The sequence below is a fragment of the Ahaetulla prasina genome, chromosome 1 (genome assembly GCF_028640845.1).
Source record: "Ahaetulla prasina isolate Xishuangbanna chromosome 1, ASM2864084v1, whole genome shotgun sequence".
NCBI classification, from domain to species: domain Eukaryota; kingdom Metazoa; phylum Chordata; class Lepidosauria; order Squamata; family Colubridae; genus Ahaetulla; species Ahaetulla prasina.
The window spans coordinates 338,950,652-338,969,978 of NC_080539.1; the positions used below are offsets into that span (position 1 = coordinate 338,950,652).

The following is a 19,327-nucleotide window of genomic DNA, read 5'->3' on the forward strand; positions in this document are numbered from 1 at the left end:
TAGATCAATGATGGCTAACATTTTTGCTATCGTGTGCCAGGAGGGGGGGGCGGGTGGTTGCGCACATGTGTGCCCATACCTATAGTTTTGTGTGCCATGCGCGTGTGACACCCCCCCATTCCTGGCACGCGATGGCCCAGTAGGCCCATTTTCCCCTCTCAACAGGTTCCAGAGCCCTTCTAGGAGTCTGGGGAGGGTGAAAACAGCCTTCCCCACCCCCAGGAGTCAAAGTATGGTGTAAGTGTAAAGATAGAAGATGTGTTTCACAAGACCAATATCTCAAGTTTTTAAGAAAAAGATGACAATTTTTTTTTTAAGTTTCGTATCAGTTTTTGGCACCACTAAGCAGGGGTGAAATGTAAAATTTGTTACTACTGGTTACTTTGGAACTGGTGTAGATGAACTACACCAGTTCTAATCCTAAAACAAGAACCTCTATTGAGGAACAACAGTAGCATAAAAGTGCCTGCTAAAGATTTTTCCCTTTTACAATCCCATGTGTATATTCTGGTACATTCAGTTAATAAAACCAGAACTAGGTAGAAAGTGTGTGTGGGGGGGAGTTCTGATTTTTCCCATTAGAAGATTGGATGATTCCTTCACCAGGGTACAAAAAAATAGAAACTATCAAGACAGAAGAACATCCCTCTGAAACTTGCACATATGTCCTATAGCTGTGGGCTCCCATAGCAGCAAAATTATTCCTGTACTGCTGTTAATAAAAGGAACACCTTGTGATAGGATTGCATGTTGCAATACATTTATATAACCAAATATTTAACCATATTTTGCCAAATAAGCAATGGTTGGTTTAACCATATTTCACCATATTGAAATATTTTTATTAATAATTTTATTAATAATAATTTTTCTCCCAAACAAGCTTAACAATGTAAAAAACTCAAAATGTCTGCCCCCCAAAAAAACCAAAACAGACTAGCTGTTTAAAAATATACAATTCAGGCTTTTCCTTTCTCAAAAGTTTAATATTACTAACAACTGCCCAAAGTTGTCCATCTCTTTCATAAACAATTGCTTATGTATTGTAGTGGCTGAGTTTTCACAGTACACTAATCTAGGACCAAACTAACTACATACTGATTTAGAACAATCTTCACAGATTCTTGAAATCCATATGTTGTGTGCCACCATGTCAGTTTCTGGGGAATAATAAATTACAGAAAGTTTTTGCAATTGTATTTTGCTTGTGGGCTTCCCAGCGGCATCTGGTTGACCACAGTGGGAAGGTAAGTGATGGATTTGATCAGTTTGTTTTTGCAGAGTTATTTTTATCTAGAGTCAAAGTATGGTGTAAGTGTAAAGATAGAAGATGTGTTTCACAAGACCAATATCTCAAGTTTTTAAGAAAAAGATGACAATTTTTTTTTAAGTTTCGTATCAGTTTTTGGCACCACTAAGCAGGGGTGAAATGTAAAATTTGTTACTACTGGTTCTGTGAGCGTGGCTTGGGGGGGCGAATGTGACTGGGTGGGCATGGGCAATTTTTTTTTAACTTTTAAAAGCATTTTTTTCTACAACCTCTTTGGCTGAAGAGGTGTAAAAAATGCTTTTAAAAGCCTCTGATGATCAGGCAACTCAGCTGGGATCTCCAGAGGAGCCTTTTAAAAGCTTTTGTCAGCTGGGTTCTGACAATCCCAGCTGAGTTGCCTGATCGCCAGAATCTTTTAAAAGCATTTTTTTTACAACCTCTTCGGCTGAAGAGGTTTTAGAAAAAATCCTTTTAAAGGGTTCTGACGATCCCAGCTGTGCTGCGCGATCATCAGAGGCTTTTTTTTTTTACTTTTAAAAGCATTTTTTCGGCCGAAGAAAAAATGCTTTTAAAAGTTAAAAAAAAAAACCCTCTGATGATTGCATGGCTCAGCTGTGGGAGGGCAGGGATTTTGCTACCGGTTCTCCGAACCTCCCGCCGCCATCACTACTGGATTGGGCGATCCGGTCCGAACTGGGAACATTTCACCCCTGCCACCAAGGTTACAACTATATTAGTTGGATTGCTGTTCAGTGAGAGGTGTATAATTAGCTACATTTTTAAAATCCTTTTAATAGACTTTACATTTGACAAATGTAGGCTTTGGAAACTTTCAGGGAAGACATGGCAACTGAAAATGAAGAGCCAGCAAGTAGACTGGCTGTTTATAATTCCTCTCTGGACAAGAGAGGACTTGAGCTCGTTCACACATTCTCCACACAGTTGCTTCTCATAAGGAGACTGCAACATAGCAGTCTCTAGTGGATTTGAGCTCTCGGAGATGAGGGAATAGCCCTCTTTTTTGCACAAGCCACTGTTGGTACTTTCAAACTGGGTTGCATATTTCTTTTCTAGTCACTTTCAAAAATGGCTTTGTTAACTGCTTTAGATGGATGGGTATTACATCACTGAGTGTGTTTCTTTCAATCTTTTGAATAGTTGAAAACTTGTATTCAAGTTTTGAATACAAGTTTAAGGACTTAGTTTTTTATTCTCTGGGAATCAACAGCAAAAGGGTGACTTCAATTTTAATTTTGGAAAGTTACAAAAAGAGAATGATCCAGATGGATTTGAAATAAGATTTTGAAATTAATTATAGGAATCCTTCCCATGGGAAAATAGTTTCATTTGAATTCTCTTTTTTAAAAAAATGATAGCATGAGGAGGTTGAATACTAGGGGAAACCAGAAGGAACTAATTATTACAATTAAATGAGTAGGATGGAGCAAAATATTTTAACTTTGGAAATATACAGGGATATTTTTGAACAACAAACACAAGTTAATTTTGGGTTTGCCACTTGAGTATGTTTTTTAAAAAAAGACAGACCGGTCTGAACATGGATTTTAAAATGATAGGGTACAAGAATTGTATAGAAAACAATACTGTCATCAAAAAGAAACTGGCTGATGTCTTAATAATGAAAAGGGATATACAAATAACATATCAGAACAGTGACTTGGATAACTTTCTTATATTGGGAGACCTATTAAAACTAAAGTATTTTGTGAAAAAGGGCAAAGGAAAAATGAAAGGAATAAAGAACTAGAACATTATTTGAAGGGTTTAAAGATCATTATTGTTAAAAGTAAAGGGAAGAACTATAAAATTAGTTTATTTGATCACAGTTAAAATAAACATGTTATTTCTGGTAATATTTAATGGACTTTTGCTGATCAGAACTGAATGAGAAAGCTTTAAGGATGTGTATATAGGTAAGACATGAGATATGAAACCCAGTTCGGTGACTTTGGTCCAGTCACTCACTCACAGTCCAAGCCACCTTACAGGGTTCTTGTATAGTAAATAGAAGGAGGAAGGTGTGGTGGATACGTTTGCTGCCTTGAGTTGCGTGTAAAAATAATAAAGGTGTGATATAATTTTTTTAAAAAATATGGGAAGAAGAAATTATTATATTTTAAAATAAGGAGATAATTTACTAAAGTTGTTCATACTTGTGATGAAAAGGGAAGTCATTTCTTTTACTATATTCTTATTTTTTCTGTCTTTTTTAAAAAAAAATTCCTGCACTTTCTATTTTTATTTTATTTTTCTTGGTAGTAGTTTTTATCTTATAATTTTTTAATAACATTATTATAAAAAAAGATAAATGCAGGCTTTGGTTCGGCCTATCCCCATAAGCTTTGATTTGCCATTGATTCCCTGCAATGCTGTTTAGAACAGTAGACGTAGCCATGCATAGTGAAAGTCAAAGTTAATTTGTATCTGCTGTGTTTTCCAAAAGGAAACAGATGGTTGTAACATTTGAGTTTGTCCCCTTTCCAGATAGTATAACCTATGTTGACTTACACTCCTTTGTTTTTTTATACACTCCTACAACCTTCCCAACCCTGTACCCTTCAAATGTGTGGGACATAGAATCATAGGTGAAAGGGGGCCTTGAACATTATTTAGTTTCTCTCCCTACTCACTGCAGGAATCCACTACTATAGCATCACTGACAGATGGCTATCTAACCTGCTTAAATCCTTGCAGTATAAAAGATCCTGCCTGTTCCCAAAGCAGTCTATGTTTATTATTGGAATTTTTTCCTGACGTCCAACTGAGATCTACTTCCTCATAACTCTTTTGGTGTTCTGCAAGAGTTATGAACATTTCTTCATCTCTTCTATAATATACCTGTTCAGAAATCCTATTATACTCAGTGCCTCCATGAATCCCTAATAAGACCCTCACCACCAGCCACTTCTTTGTCTTGGTTTCTTTCTGGATAGGCTCCAGTTTCTCAGACCCCATCCTAATTTGTGGTATTGAGAACTGATTGCAGTATTTTAGGCACAGTCTGACATATGCAGAATGAAGAAGAACAATGACTTTTGATTTCAATCATCATAGTTCCTTTGGTTCAAAACCCCAGATCTTGATATAACAAGAACAACAGCAACAGCAACCCACGAAGTTATATCGACAGGTTGTACCTGCCAAGAAGAATAGGGGGCAGAGGGCTATTGCAAATCCATCAAACTGTAGAAGAAGAAAAACAAAGTTTGAATGACTGTGTGAACCAAAGTACAGAAATATTGCTGCAGGCTGTGAAAATTATTAAAACAACAGAAACAAAGACAGAATGCAATGCTAGATGACAGATTAAATAGATGGAAAGCCAAAGCTTTGCATGGACAGTACTTGAAAAACGTTGAAGGAAAACGTGATAACAACTTGACATGTACATGGCTTAAGAAGTGAAATGTTTTCAAAGAAAGAAACAGAAGGTTTAATACTTGCTGCTCAAGAACAAGCACTGCAAACTAATGCCATGAAAGCGAAGATACAAAAATCTACTGACAATCCAAACTGCTGACTTTGCAACAACAAAGCTGAAACTGTTTCACATTTAATATGTGAGTGCAGCAAAATCATACAAACTGATTACAAAGCTAGAACATGACCGAGTTGCTAAATTAATCCACAGGTCATTATGTAAAAAATACGATTTATCTGTATCCGAAAAGTCATGGGAACATAAAGTGGAAAAAGTTGTTGAAAATAAGAAGGTTAAGATTTTGTGGGACTTTCGAATACAGACGGATTGTCATTTGGAACACAACACACCAGATATCACAGTTGTTGAAAACCGAAATGTACAATTTATTGATATTGCTGTACCAGGAGATGCCAGAGTCGAAGAAAAAGAACTGGAAAAAATCATGACCTGGCCATCGAAACTACTTGATTATGGAGGAAACATGTGACAGTGATACCCATTGTCATTGGGGCACTTAGTACCATGTCCAAGAATTTTACAGAGTACATTAAGAAATTGCAGCTTCCTGCAATAACACCAGTGGAACTGCAAAAGACTGTACTACTCGGAACAACATACATTTTAAGAAGATACTTGGTCAATACCTCGGATGCTGGCAGCAACCTGTATCAACTATCAGAGCCAGTCAATGATATTTCTGATGCATTTTTAAATGTTCAGTTGACTGAGTTTCATGTTTAATGAATAAAAGAATATAATAATAATAATAATTAATTAAACTCATCATTTTGCCTATATCTCTTTTATCCAGTGGTGAAATTCAAAATTTTTTACTACCAGTTCTGTGGGCGCGGCTTGTAGGCGTGGTGTGGCTTGGTGGACGCAGCTTGAGCTGTGTGGCAGGAGAAGTATACTGCAAAATCCCCATTCCCTCCCCACTCCTGGGGGAAGGATATTGCAAAATCTCCATTCCCACCCTACTCTGGGGCTAGCGAGGGGTGGTATTTGCTGGTTCTCTGAACTACTCAAAATTTCTGCTACCGGTTCTCTAGAACCTGTCAGAACTTGCTGGATTTCACCCCTGCTTTTATCCCAAATACTTCTGAAAACATTTATAATATCTCCTTTATGCAAGTAATGTGTGCATGCTTGCTTGTGTGTCCAATGATGACATAATTTGAAGTAGAAGGATGACCTATTTTCCCACTTCCTGCTTTCAAGAAGTGGTGGGTTTATGTGGGGGAAATAATTGGGCATGGTTCAGCCCCTTTCTTATTAACCATTCCATCATCCACTTTTACTTTGCAGATTTTGTGATGATGCAATTAAAAGCAACAAGCAATCTTTCCTGGAAAAATTGTTAAGACAAAGCTAACTGGTTTACAGCTCTGTAATCTTGTAGGTGATATAGCTGATTATCCAAAATTATCCCAGAACATTAAATCTGTAAGAGGATGTATATTTTTCCTTTACTGTCATATTTTTCTAGAAGTAACATGCCTACGTTTCCCCTCACCTGCAGAATTCATGGCTTTATCATTCAGTTAAACAGTATTAAACATTATTATGGTAATAGGGGATATTTTAAAAGATTTTAAAATATTCATTGTTCACATCACAGTTTTCTTAAATTATATTAATGACCTCTTCTTCCATTCTAATAATTTTTTTAATTTGTGTTAATAACTTAACATAAAAATTAATATTTCAATATTTGCACACTGGAGGAAAAGTAAAAATATTTTCCTGCATAAACATAATAAGGAAACATGGATCTAAGTAGAGTTCTTTAAATTCTGTTACTTGGGAGCAATATAGACTGTCCTTGCTTAGTAAGGTTGATTTCCAATAGCACTTAAGACTTATATACCACTTTGGAGCTCTCTCTCTAAGCGGTTTACTGAGTCAGCATATTGCCCCCAACAATCTGGGTCCACATTTTACCGACCTTTGCAGGGTGGAAGGCTGAGTCAACCTTTAGCCAGTGAGATTTGAATTGATTCATGACCATTTGCAATTATAACAGTCTTTTAAAAAAGCTACTTATAACCCATCCTTGAAGTTACGATTGCTGCTTAGCACCATCACCATTTTGGCTTCATGATTGCTTTTGGGGCATTTGTCAACCATCTTATATTTGGGGGCAATATGCTGACTCTGTAAACCGCTTAGAGAGAGCTAAGCTTTGTGAAGTGGTATATAAGTCTAAATAGTGTTGCTGTTTACAAGTGGATACCTAGTGCTTTGATCAGATGATCATGATTTGATATGTTTTTGCAATTTTCCATTTACAGTGTGCAATGAGAAATATCTTCTCCAAACATCTCTAGTGGCATGTTTCTATTGAAAACGTATTGCCAGATGCCTGCCAAGTTGACTTGCATCTGCTAGCCAATGATTACTTGTGGTGTCAAAAAACTCACCATGTTTTTCAAAGTTTTCAAATTTACAGAAAGGTTGAAAACATGAATGGTGACTACCTATCTTTGTGCTGAAATGTGACAGCTAAGAACTAGGAGTCTCTTCCATAGCTTAGAAGATAAAACTGGAATTTAATTTATTCCATACTATAGAGAGATGAACTCTTACCCACTTGTAAGCTGGTGAGAGGTGTTGTGGATGCTTTGATGTTTCAGTGCAAAACACAGTAATATATAAAACTGCCCTTAATCCGTTTTATGTTATTGACCTATATAGATCAAGTTATTTTGTGCTAACAGTAGCTAAGATTTTCTGGCTAGACCTTTGCTGGGAAACACAAATGTCCTTATAAAGGCATATCTCTACCCCTTCATACATTGTTTGTTTTGCATACCACACTATTTTTTTCCTTCCATTCAGTTGTGTCCAATTCTCTCAGACTGCCTGGACAAATGTACAGTATGTACATGTAATGTCTTGAATAAACTGCAGTTAGCAAAGTTCACCTTAACATGCTAAACCTAAACCAGATAAACCCATATAATACGGCTTACTGTAAAATGTGAAGTCAGTCTTTCAACATAAGTACTAGATGAATGCTGCATGTGGCTTTGAATATGCTTCAGTGAATCAATGTGGGCATAGGATCATGTCTAAGGAAGATAAGGAGCCTAATTACGGTATATATATTTTAATTTTGGTTGAGGGAAACTGTCTTGGGAAGTGTTTCTTTTCCTCTTTCCTGCCAGCCCTTCTCTGAATCCCCCTCTCATGAATGCCCAGTCCATTACTGAGCATTCTCTGTTCAGTGCTTGATGCTCAAACTAGCAAAATCCTAATTAATGCTAGATCAAGTTTGTTTTTAAACTAAAGACCAGCATCAAGATTGAAAGCTGATTTAAGTCACTGGCTTAAGATCAAAGGATGATTAAAATCAACCAGTATTCCTTCAAGGTACACATTGTAATAAAACATGGTTAGCACTGGAAATGGACAGAGGGGAGCAGGCAGCATGACTTTTCAAGTAGAGTGGACTTCTCAAACTAAGGTGAGGCTCAGGCACCTATCCCCCCTCCCCCCTTATTGGAAGAGGCAGAATCTTCTGGGAATTCTGTGTATACTGTACAATTTCCGGTTAAGCTTGGAGGTTATTTTCCTCAGAGTAGGAAAGCTGTGTAGCGGTTGCTTGATGCCTCTATGCTTTGCTGTTTTCATTTGAAGAAAGGCAAAAGCAATTATGGCTTTCCCTTAACAGGGAGCTTTTTAAGGGTCTTTTTCACATTCTGGAGACATGTCCTTAGTCTTATCAAAAGATTCAGAAGAAATTTTAAAAATTACATTGCTAGTGGAGTGGCAGGCAGATCTAAGTGTTCCTTTGCAGGAATCTAAAACAGTGTTTCAGATTCATTCTTTATGTTTCATACTTGTCCCTGAAAGACCTTTTTCTAGGGCAGATTTCATACCAATGCAAAAATCTTTATCCTTCAGTTTTGCAGTGCTGCATATAAAAAGGAATGAGCTTTAAGGATTAGCCTGCAATCATCTGACCCTTCATGTTTTGTCTTAAATTAGTTTCTTCTTCTTCCCCTCTGGCTGACACACACGAAATTGCATATCAAACATAATTTTTAGATTTTTTTTTAATTCAACCACCCCCATGCTCAACTGAGATATCTTCCTTTATTTCTGATACACTATTAAACTGAGGTGCTGATGGCCAGAGCTTGGAAAGAGTGCTTTGGTTGGTTTTCAGTGGCATGTCTGGAATGTATGGTGGATGTTGTCACTTTACTCCTCTATGGGGCTATTGAGTCCTTTTCTCAAGATGGGGAGTAAGGATGGTAGTCTTTGGTAAAAGAGTATTTCTCATATATGTTGGAGTTACTGTATTATGTGTGGTTTTGGGTTAGTGCATTTGTCTTCTGTTTCAGTAACAGAACTTAAGGAACATACTTGGCAGACTTCATTTTACTTTGAGCCATGGTGGTGCAGTGGTTAGAATGCAGTATTGCAGACTAATTCACTGTTCACTCCAGGAGTTCGATTCTGAGCGGCTCAAGGTTGACTCAGCCTTCCATCCTTCCAAGGTCGGTAAAATGAGGACCGAGATTGTTGAGGTCAATACACTGACTCTGTAAACTGCTTTGAGAAGGTTGTAAAGCCCGTGAAGCAGTATATAAGTCTAAGTGCTATTGCTATTACTTCATTTTAACAAGATAGGTGCATTTTGTGCTCTTGTGTCTCTTCTTTCAGTGTTGTTGTTACTTTAGCAGAAAAGTACTTGGGCAGTACCAACAAACTGTTTCACAGTTCAATGTGCAGAGAGTCTTATATGATTTTTAAAGATGTTTGGCCTATGGCAAGCCAGAAGAATGATGCCATGATGCCATTGTACTGGACAGGCCTGCTGTGCAAGCTGACCTTTTTGAAGAACTTTGAAGGTCGAAATGAAGCAAAAGATTCAAGAACTCATATTCAGGGATGTTCTGGGAAGATTAAAATTAGATGCATATTTCACCTATTAAATTGTGAAAATGCTGACCCTATCCACTGGTTTAGTAAAATGGTGAAGCCAAGGCAGTTTATCCCTTTTGTAGTTGGCTTTTGTCATGAAGGAACTTGGACAAAGAATACACTTAATGACTGTCCACCTCAGGTTTGGGGCATGTTTGGAAGTGGCAATAGTTGTGGATAGCTTGTGGTTGAATCATCAGGCTTACATACGGTAGATCTCTCCTTTGCAGATTCCTCCCGTGGAAACAATTCCTCAGGTAAAGAAAGAAAAGCACAGTACCCAGGCTGCTAAGAACAGGGCCAAGAGGAAACCTCCCAAAGGAATGTTTCTCTCTCAGGAAGACGTGGAAGCCGTGTCTGCCAACGCAACTGCTGCCACCACTTTGCTCAGGCAACTGGATATGGAGCTCGTCTCCATCAAGCGACAGGTATGTGTTTTCTCCTGGCAACAGAGCGAGGCTTCTTTTTAATCATCTGATACATATTTTAAACAATCTCAACTTCACAGCTCCCTGGAAGGATTTATAGTTTGGGTGAGATGTTTTGCATCAGGATGAGACCTGATTAACAAGCTGTCAGTTGCAGTACATTTTAGAGGAGAATTATTTCAGCTTGGCTTTCTATTTACAGTGCAGCAAGATGAATTGCCAACTTCCTGTATCTTACTCAGGACGTCATTACGGATTTCCATAAATCAGTTTCCATGTTTCTCCACACTTTGGGCTTTCTAGTTTCTGAAAACTTTTATATCCGTAATCAATTATTTTATTGATTTCCATCTAAATTCTAATTTTACACATTCAAGTATAAAATATTAGAATATTTTTCCTCTGCTTACCACTTCTATGCAGCTAGCTTTTATTCTTCTATTTCCTCTATTGGTTAGAAGATTACTGCACTGGTCATTTGTTTGGTCCCATGGGCATCCACTTAACCATATCCATGTAACAATGATCAGTTCCTTTTATATTTGCCACATTGTCTGTTCTACTTGACATTTTAAAAGATTATTTTAATTTTAAAAGACATTTAAATAGAAAACTGTGGATTGCAAAGCACAACTTCAACCTTCAGCATTACCAGTGTCATGCGTTCCACTGGCAGGTAGATAGATAGCTTTTATTATGATTAGACATTGAGAAAAAAACCTCCATAGACATCTTCACAAAATAAAAATAATAGTGGCTGCAGTTCAGAGGGTGAGTTAGGGTTGTTGTTTTTTAAATGCCAAGGTGTTCAAAAGAAAGACATAGGTAAGCAATGGGAACACAATCATTTTAACAATATAAGGGTTCTATTGGGAATCATCCAACTTAGTATCTTTTTTTTTTTACAAGTATCAACATTAGAAAGTCCCCAAAGAGGCTAAGAATGAAAGAGCCTATTCCCCATTATTGCTTCTCAACTACTGAGTTATTGCATGTTTGGGTGAGAGGGGAAAAAGGACAAGACCACAATCTTAGTTGGGGAGGGAACTGTAGTTCTTGGAGGAATGGGGGCTCTTGTTTAAATTATTGATGGGGGGAATAGATAATATTCCCCCCACCAATATTTTAGAGAATATTTGAAATTAGATCAAATTTTATGCAAACTTTGTATATTATCCATACTGAAAGAGGAACCTTTCTTTTCAGATTCAAAATATCAAACAAACAAACAGCTCTCTGAAAGAGAAACTTGAAGGGGGAATAGAGCAATATAGGTTACCAGAGGTAAGCTTGTGTTCTAATGGGAAATTATATTTTTTCTTTCTTTTCTGAAGTTTATAGAAGGGCACCTGACTAAGTTGATCAAATTATCCCTATAATTACATTGAGCTGGAGAGGTCCTTCAGGAGCTTCTGTGTGCAATTTGGGAAATTATCCCAGGCCTTTTTCTAGCTCCAGTATTGGAGTTGGGATGAGAAGAAGTCCACAGTTCACAATCAGGAAGATACCAAAAGCCACAGTCCAGATGCCCTCAAATTTTAACTTGGTTGACAAAGCCAACCCATGCATGGACTCTTGTAGCTAACTTCATGCTAATATCATTGACCGCTTCCTTTATCCCCCTTTTCCTTTCTGCTGTTATAAATTAAATGTTGTTAACTAAATAATGGAGTACCACTATAATTCCACTTGAAAAGATTTTTTTAAAAAAAAACCATGCTGAGAAGAATAATGCAGGCTTTATTTAACGAATGACTGCTCAAGCAATGTATTCACTGTTTCATTTGTATACAGTTTGGGGGCTGAGGTTTAAAAGCACATCTGTTATCTAAGTAAATTATTCTCTTTATGTTTCATGATGCTTAGGTAACATTGAAATTTAATGCACGCTGGACCACAGATGAACAGCTTCTTGCAGTGCAAGGTATGGCGTTGCAAATATATTCCTGTCTGTAGGGAAGTTGACCCTGTGTCTTGATTTCTGATGGAGCATTTCCTCATTGGCCACTGAAATAATTCTCCAAATGTCTGCTTCTGACTCATGTCTTAGGGTTGGTGCTAACCGTGGAGACCTGAACTGCATTTACCGTAGGGTGGTCAGACTCATTCATTTTTGCATTGACAGTTTCCCATATGCCAGATGATGACTGACCCAGTTCCTCATATTCCAAGTCACGATTGTTGGTTGAAGTGGGTGGAGTTTGACTGGATATGCTATCCTTATTCTTGTATTTCTGATGGTGTGTGTGTGTGTGTTCAATGTGCATATTTTAAACATAAGAATAGTTTCTATGTGTGCTTGCACTGTACACAAAATGTGCCCAACTTCAGCCACTGCAGGCATACTTACAAGGGTGTGCTTACAAGAAGAGGTCCTTGTTTCTGCTTTCGTCAGGTTGTGGAAACGTATTTATTAATGTAGAAATACAGCTTGGAGGCCCTGTGGGATCAGTCATTAGCATTTATTTATTTATCAAGTTTGTACGTCCAGGGGCATGGAGCATATTTGAGAGGAGTCATAATTGGTTTGTCCAGGCAGAGGAGGTAAGTCTTCTCAAACCTACATTCTGTTCTGCAGCCAGTGATGCTGTTTTTATACCTATCTGTGATTCCCTTCTGAGGGCCCTGTTTCTCCTATCCACTATGAGAAATGTGAATGTCCCAGTGATAAATTGAAACAGTGCTCCCCTTCCTGCAGTAGTGGTTGGCAATGAATCTGCAGATGGATGGAATTGTGGCTGAGTAGATTCAAGTACAGCAACACATTCTGATTGAGAGATGTTACCACTAGTGTTCATGCAGACTAGGAAAGGGAAGGCCATAGGATTTTGCCATTGAGGAAATGCAGTGGTAGCATTTGGATCTTGCTCACAAGATGCCAAAAGGAAAGGAGAAACTTCTGGAGTAAGAGGTATATTAGCCACTTAAACGATCACAAACAGTTGTAGAAATCTAGCCAGCAAGTCTTGAAATTATTAATCATACTATTTAATGATGTTATTTACACAAATTCATTAATCTTAGGGGATCAGTGCATATCCAGATATGAGAATCTCTGTATTAATCAACTAAATATTTTAGGAATAGGATAATTTCTTGTGCTGTTAATATTTTGTTTCATTTTAAAATGATTTTGAAATATTTAAACCAAGAATGTGAATATACTCATATAGATGGAATAGAAAAACGTACCAAATAAATTAAAAAGGGGAAATAATTATACAGATTACAGAGTTTAGTTGCTGACTTTTTAAAAAAACAATGAACAATTAACATTAAAATCACCATATTCAATTTATTTATTTATTTGTTTGTTTGTTTGTTCGTCAAACATGTACAAGATAACAAGTATAGGTATGAACGTAAACATAAACAAAGGAAGTAAATACAAATAAATGGGGACGGTAAGACAGGGACGATAGGCACGTTGATGCACTTATGCACGCCTTCTTTACAGACCTCTTAAGAAGGGGGTGAGGTCCATGGTAAAGTTTGAAGTTGAAACTGTGAGGGTTTGAGGCTGTAACAACAGAGTTGGGTAGTGCATTCCAGGCACTGACCACTCTTGCTGAAATCATATTTCCTGCCATTGAGTTTGGAGCGGTTTACCTTGAGTTTGTATTGATTGTTTGCCTGTGTATTATTGTGGTTAAAACTGAAGAAGTCGTTGACAGGCAAGACATTGTAGCAGACAATTTTGTGTACTATGCTTAAATCGGATCACAGGTGGCGCAATTCCAGATTTTCCAAGCCCAAAATTTTAAACCTGATGGCATAGGGAATTCTATTAATTCTAAACCTTGCCTTGAAATGATATTTTTCATCATGAGAACAGCATACTAGATAGCATATTATATTCACTGGGCTAACCAATGGTGAAGTCCTTCACAGTACTCTTGATGTTTGATGGTGTATCAAGTTTTCAGGATTGCTTCACTTTTAAAAGATTGTTGCTGGGTTTTAATTTGTTTTTAATATTGTTCACCAGCTAGGCTTTTGAATTGGATGGCCTTAAATTAATTTATAACTATTGTTTTATTTACACTTTGGGAGAAGCAATGATAAGCAAAGTACACAAAAGAAGACAGAATTAATAAGAGGGGGGGAAATCTCAAAATGTGGGATAAGAAAAATTAAAAGGAAATATCGCTAAAACTATATTTGGCGATAAGAAATATAAAATATTTTCAAACATAGTTTTAGTAACGTAATTGGTTTAATTGATTTTATGATAAGCGTAAATTGTTAATTTTATTGTAGAGTTGTCTTGCATGAGATTGGTGGCCATGTTTGATAATAATAAAACAATAAATAAATAACCATATTAAGGCAGAATCTTAAGAAAGCCAAGATTTACCACTCTTCTATAAACCTATAATTGGTTTAGAAACAGTGTGACCCTTGATGTATCCCTTAAATTTAGTTGTTGACTTTGAAACTATAAATAGTATATCCATTCCATCTCAAGGAGGTTCATTTGCTGTGTCAATAAATTCTCTACTGCCTCTACAGCATGCATTTTTTGCAATACTGTTGATGCAAATACGTGCTCATCAAGTTTTATTCTGACATCTCATTCAAGGTCACAAGGGGATCTAAGCTAAATTCTCTGATGATCTTAGGCCACTCAGTCTAATCTAGCTCCTGCACGCTTGAGAACATGCATGCTACTCTGAACACAATTCCTTAGTGTGAGTTTGAAGGTTATATACATTGTCCTCTGGGCTTCAGAAATGGTACTGACAGATATGTTTTCTTTTGTAGCAATCAGGAAATATGGTCGTGATTTTCAAGCAATCTCTGATGTCATTGGAAACAAATCTGTAGTGCAAGTGAAAAACTTTTTCGTAAATTATCGGCGGCGTTTTAACATAGACGAAGTCCTACAGGAGTGGGAAGCTGAGCATGGGAAGGCTGAGACAAATGGAACCAGTACACAGAAACCTGTCAAATCCCCAGATAATACTATTAAAGTATCTGAAGAAGAAGATGAGGTAGTAGTAGGATTTTTTTTATTACTTGAGAGCAGTATGTATTTATTGTCCCAAACTGCATTATAGTGTTTTTGGTAGCATTAACTCTTTGGTTAGCTTTTGGATAACTACTATATAACCATGCTCTTTGGAAATGGATATCATCACTTAAGGTCATGGTTGTCCCAAATGTGCTTTTCCAAAAGGCAAGTCCAATTGGAAAAGCACCTTTGGGTCTCTCAGGAGTGTATCATAGTGCTAATCTATAAAATCTTCCTTTTCAGTCATATTTGCTCCCCTGATTTTATTTTCATACTTTTTAATATTTCTATGCATTCATAGTGTGGCTTTAGACTTATATTATTTGTAGTTTTTTATTTATTTTGGCATTATTTACAAATCCATAAATATCTGAAAGAGGTGAAACAGAAATGTATAAATTTGTGGCCAAAGAGACAAGTTTGACATTTGTGCTAACATTTTTTTCCTCTTTCTCGCTTCATTGAAAATAATGCTTCTGACAGTAGAACTTGGTGTTTCAGAATTCTATTTGTTTTAGACTATTGATTGAGAATTCCAATAATAGAATCTGAGGAGAGAGAGAGAGAGTTATTAATTCATTGCTCTACATAACTATCTGTGGGTTTTCCTTTCTTTCAATGTCTGCTCTTCTTTCTTAAAGCAGAAATTAAATGAAATAAAAGGGGTATATGCACTTGCATAACAAGTCATTTTAAAATGTTGCTTATTGTTACCACCCTTTTCTTCTATTGCAGGCTACTTCAGTTTTGGATGTCAGATATTCATCCACTTCATGAAAAACTCAGGTAGCCTAGAACAATGTTATGTTTGACTACTGTGTTATCTGAAATATCAGATATTAGCAAAACTTCGGACAGCCATCTGCATCATAACTCTATGGACAAGCAGCTATTACCAAAAAAAAAAGAAAAGGAAAGAAAGAAAGAAAGAAAGAAAGAAAGAAAGAAAGAAAGAAAGAAAGAAAGAAAGAAAGAAAGAAAGAAAGAAAGAAAGAAAGAAGACAGATCACAAATATGGGCAAATACTTCTGTTCCTGTTCTGTATTTGCCTTAACTTTCTCCTCAATCTTCCCAGCCAACCACGATCCAATTTTTGCAACTCCTGGAACAAGCTCTCAGTTTTCAATACCATCAAGGTTTAAAGCATCAGTGACTTCTTGAACCATCTACATCCCTCTCTGTAAACTTCAGTTAGCCAACCTGGCTCCTTGTCATGCTCACAAGTTACCTCCTGACAGCAGGGGCATTTCTAAAACATACTCTGTAGTAAGATAATAGTATGCATTTCTATATGCCCTTATATGATTTAAACTTATTTTTTATGATATAATCATTGCTGATAAGGTAACCTTTTATTTTATTTTTTTAATGAGTGAGTTTTCTGTTAAGAAAAGTATTGTGTCTATGCTGATTAATTCTTTCCAAAGTGATGTTCTTGGAGGCACACTGTGGGGAAAGCTGTGCTAGTTGGTCTAGTACTCATTTGAAATTAATGATGGGGGGAGGGGGGATGTGATTTTCAGAATAGAAAACAGATTTTTCCTGTGTCTTAATTCTGTTCTTATAGTCAACTCCTCCTTAGAAAGCTCACAGATATTAATTGTGATTTTTATTATTATTATAATAATGAACTTTTTTATTTAGTGCAAAAGGGAATGTGCAGTGTGTAACCTTGCTTTGATTCTATATATGCATATACTTTCCATTCAGTGGACTTGCATTATTATCTGTAGGTGAGTAGCAAAATAAGTGACTTGATTGGATATCCAGGGGTTTAAGACATAGCAACAGCTTGTTCTAATTTGAGGTGCTTTTAGACTGCTGCATTGGGGACCTCGTGTTCTATTGAGGTGAGTGGAAGCTACCTCTTAGCTTTCCATAGTTAATTGCTGGTCTGGATGTGAGCTTAGTAGCAGTAATCACAAACCCAAAATAGAGTGCATCAGTTCTTAAAATGCTTGTTGGCAAGTATTCTTCCAGTCATATATTTTATTCCATTTACACCCAACCCATGGCTCTCCTCAGATGACTCCAGGCATTTGGCTTTGAAAGCATAGGATGTCCATTCTTCTGAAAGATGCACAGATGTGGGTTTTTTTAATCAGTGAGTTAGTTCTAACAATAGAAAGTTAAGCTAGTATTTTAATTGGGCATGCAGCAATATTTTTCCCCACATTGACTTTGGTATCTTCTCAACTCAAATGCACAAATCAGATAAAAATGATCTTGTAACTACGGTTACTTTTGAGTTCCTGAAGACAATGTGTGAAATAATTTACCCCTAGCAAGTGATCTAACAATTAACAGCTGCAAAAAATCTTTCCTTCACTCACAGCTTATTATGTTAGGGCTTGGATTGACTCAATTAGGATTGACTCACCTATTTACCAATTAATAATTAAATGTTGCAATGACACCACAGCAAGTGCCAGAAAAACACCAGAAATATTTGAGTTGGGTGAGCCTGGTCTGGGCATAACCATTAAGGAAATCTTTCTCTGTCCGTAAGAGGAGAAGCCATAGACAAGTCTTAAGAATCAATAGAGAATAAATCCTTTATAAAGAATGACAAACAGCTGGTCTAATATAGAACAGAGAAGTGGAAAAGCCCTAAGATGCATATGGCAAAACCCATGTGCCTCCCCCCACCCAAATTAACTTCCACTAATACTGCTTTATGTTTATCAAATCTGATTCAAATTATCGGCTCTAGAAAATGGATATTTTGTGTATTTTAAATACCTAGTTCATGCTTCTCCAACTTGGCATTTCAGGATGTGTTGATATTTTAGTCTTTAGTTATGCTGTTTAGAAATATAGGCATCATCTGGAGGGTGCCAGGTTGAAGAAACAGATTTATTCTCTTTATGTGAAGCTGTTTGTTAAAACACTTTCAAATGTTTTGATAAAGAATTGGCATATTTTAACTATGTTATAAAGCAAACTTGGTATAGCACCCAGTCCTTTTGGGTGGGTGGGGGATGATTTTTTAAATTTAGCTACAATGGTAGGCAGTGTGCAATTTTATAAAATCTGAAAAATATTTATGTAAATATTTTATATTCTATTAGCAAAAAAAAAATAGAATAAGATAGAGCAGCTGGAGTGGACTGCCTGAAATCTGTTAGCTAAGAGCTAAAATGTATGATAATTGCTTTATGTGGTGTGTGTATTGTTGGGTTGTACCATTTTAGACTGCAGCAGAAATTAAACGTTCATAAGCTCCCCCATATTTTTATACACAAAAATATGAGAGAGCTTATGCACATCTTTGTACATTGTTGCACGCACACATTCTACTTAATTTCCTTGGTCACAAATGGGTTGAACCAACTATAATGGTTGGACTAGCACACCATGCTAAGCCATAACCCATGGTTCACAAATAACAGTGGTTATAACTATGGGTCATACAACATGCTAAACCAAAACAAAATGAGATATATTCCCCATTTTTGTATATCTGGAAGAGATATTGTATTGATATTTGCCAAAAACCAGTGATCCAAATTTCTGAGTTTTTCTAAATTACCGTCTTTTTAAAAAAGTTATAACAATGTTTGCACTTTTTAAAAAATATTGATATGTAGGTTTCTTAAAACAAATTTACAGTTCACTTCTTTCCTCCCTATTCATTTCAGTAACATATATACAACATTCCATCTTCTTAACCTCTTCTAGTGATCCTAAAGCTGCTTAATCCTACTGAAAAACAGATGAATACAAAGCAAGGGTTCCTTTTAATGTGGTGCTAATATTAAGTAATCCATAGAAGTGGTTTGTCCTTCTTCTCCAAACAGGCCCCTGGGACCTCCTGAATAGAATGAGAGATGAGGAGGAGGAGGAACTGGGTTAAGGAGGTCATAGTAACTGAACAGAAATCTCTCATGAACAAAAACATCACCTGTATACAATCCAGGTTTTGCTAGAACAAAGATGAACAAGACAAAAGTTCATTAGGTAACTAGTTCCTTGAACATAAATGAATTAAATCATATTTTCATTATGACATTGTTAACATTTAATCACTGCTCCAGCCTCAAGTGGTACAATTAAATGAGGAATCTAATAATCATGTGGCTTAGCTCTGAATACTAATATGTTGCATTGCTCTCTTCTGTGAATTTACCAAACAATATGATTAGAAAAAGATTCAGTTTTGGCTCATTCCCCTGTGGAAATTGACACAGAATCCCTCTATGAGGATGATAACTTATGTATATTTTCTCATTGTT

At 36.5% G+C, this 19,327-nt stretch overlaps 1 protein-coding gene across 2 annotated transcripts in view; it reads left to right on the top strand.

The window, feature by feature from the left end:
• Positions 1 to 17,477, top strand: part of RCOR1 (REST corepressor 1) — a 158,102-nt gene extending 140,625 nt beyond the window's left edge. The window contains exons 8-12 of one of the 2 annotated variants that reach the window (XM_058162755.1): positions 9,866 to 10,078; positions 11,285 to 11,362; positions 11,945 to 12,002; positions 14,843 to 15,072; positions 15,828 to 17,477. In XM_058162755.1, coding sequence (XP_058018738.1) covers positions 9,866 to 10,078; positions 11,285 to 11,362; positions 11,945 to 12,002; positions 14,843 to 15,072; positions 15,828 to 15,869 — 621 coding nt within the window. In that variant the 3' untranslated portion in view covers positions 15,870 to 17,477. The remainder of the gene's footprint in view (positions 1 to 9,865; positions 10,079 to 11,284; positions 11,363 to 11,944; positions 12,003 to 14,842; positions 15,073 to 15,827) is intronic. The other variant, XM_058162756.1, reaches the window with a different exon arrangement.
• Positions 17,478 to 19,327: the final 1,850 nt, after the last annotated feature.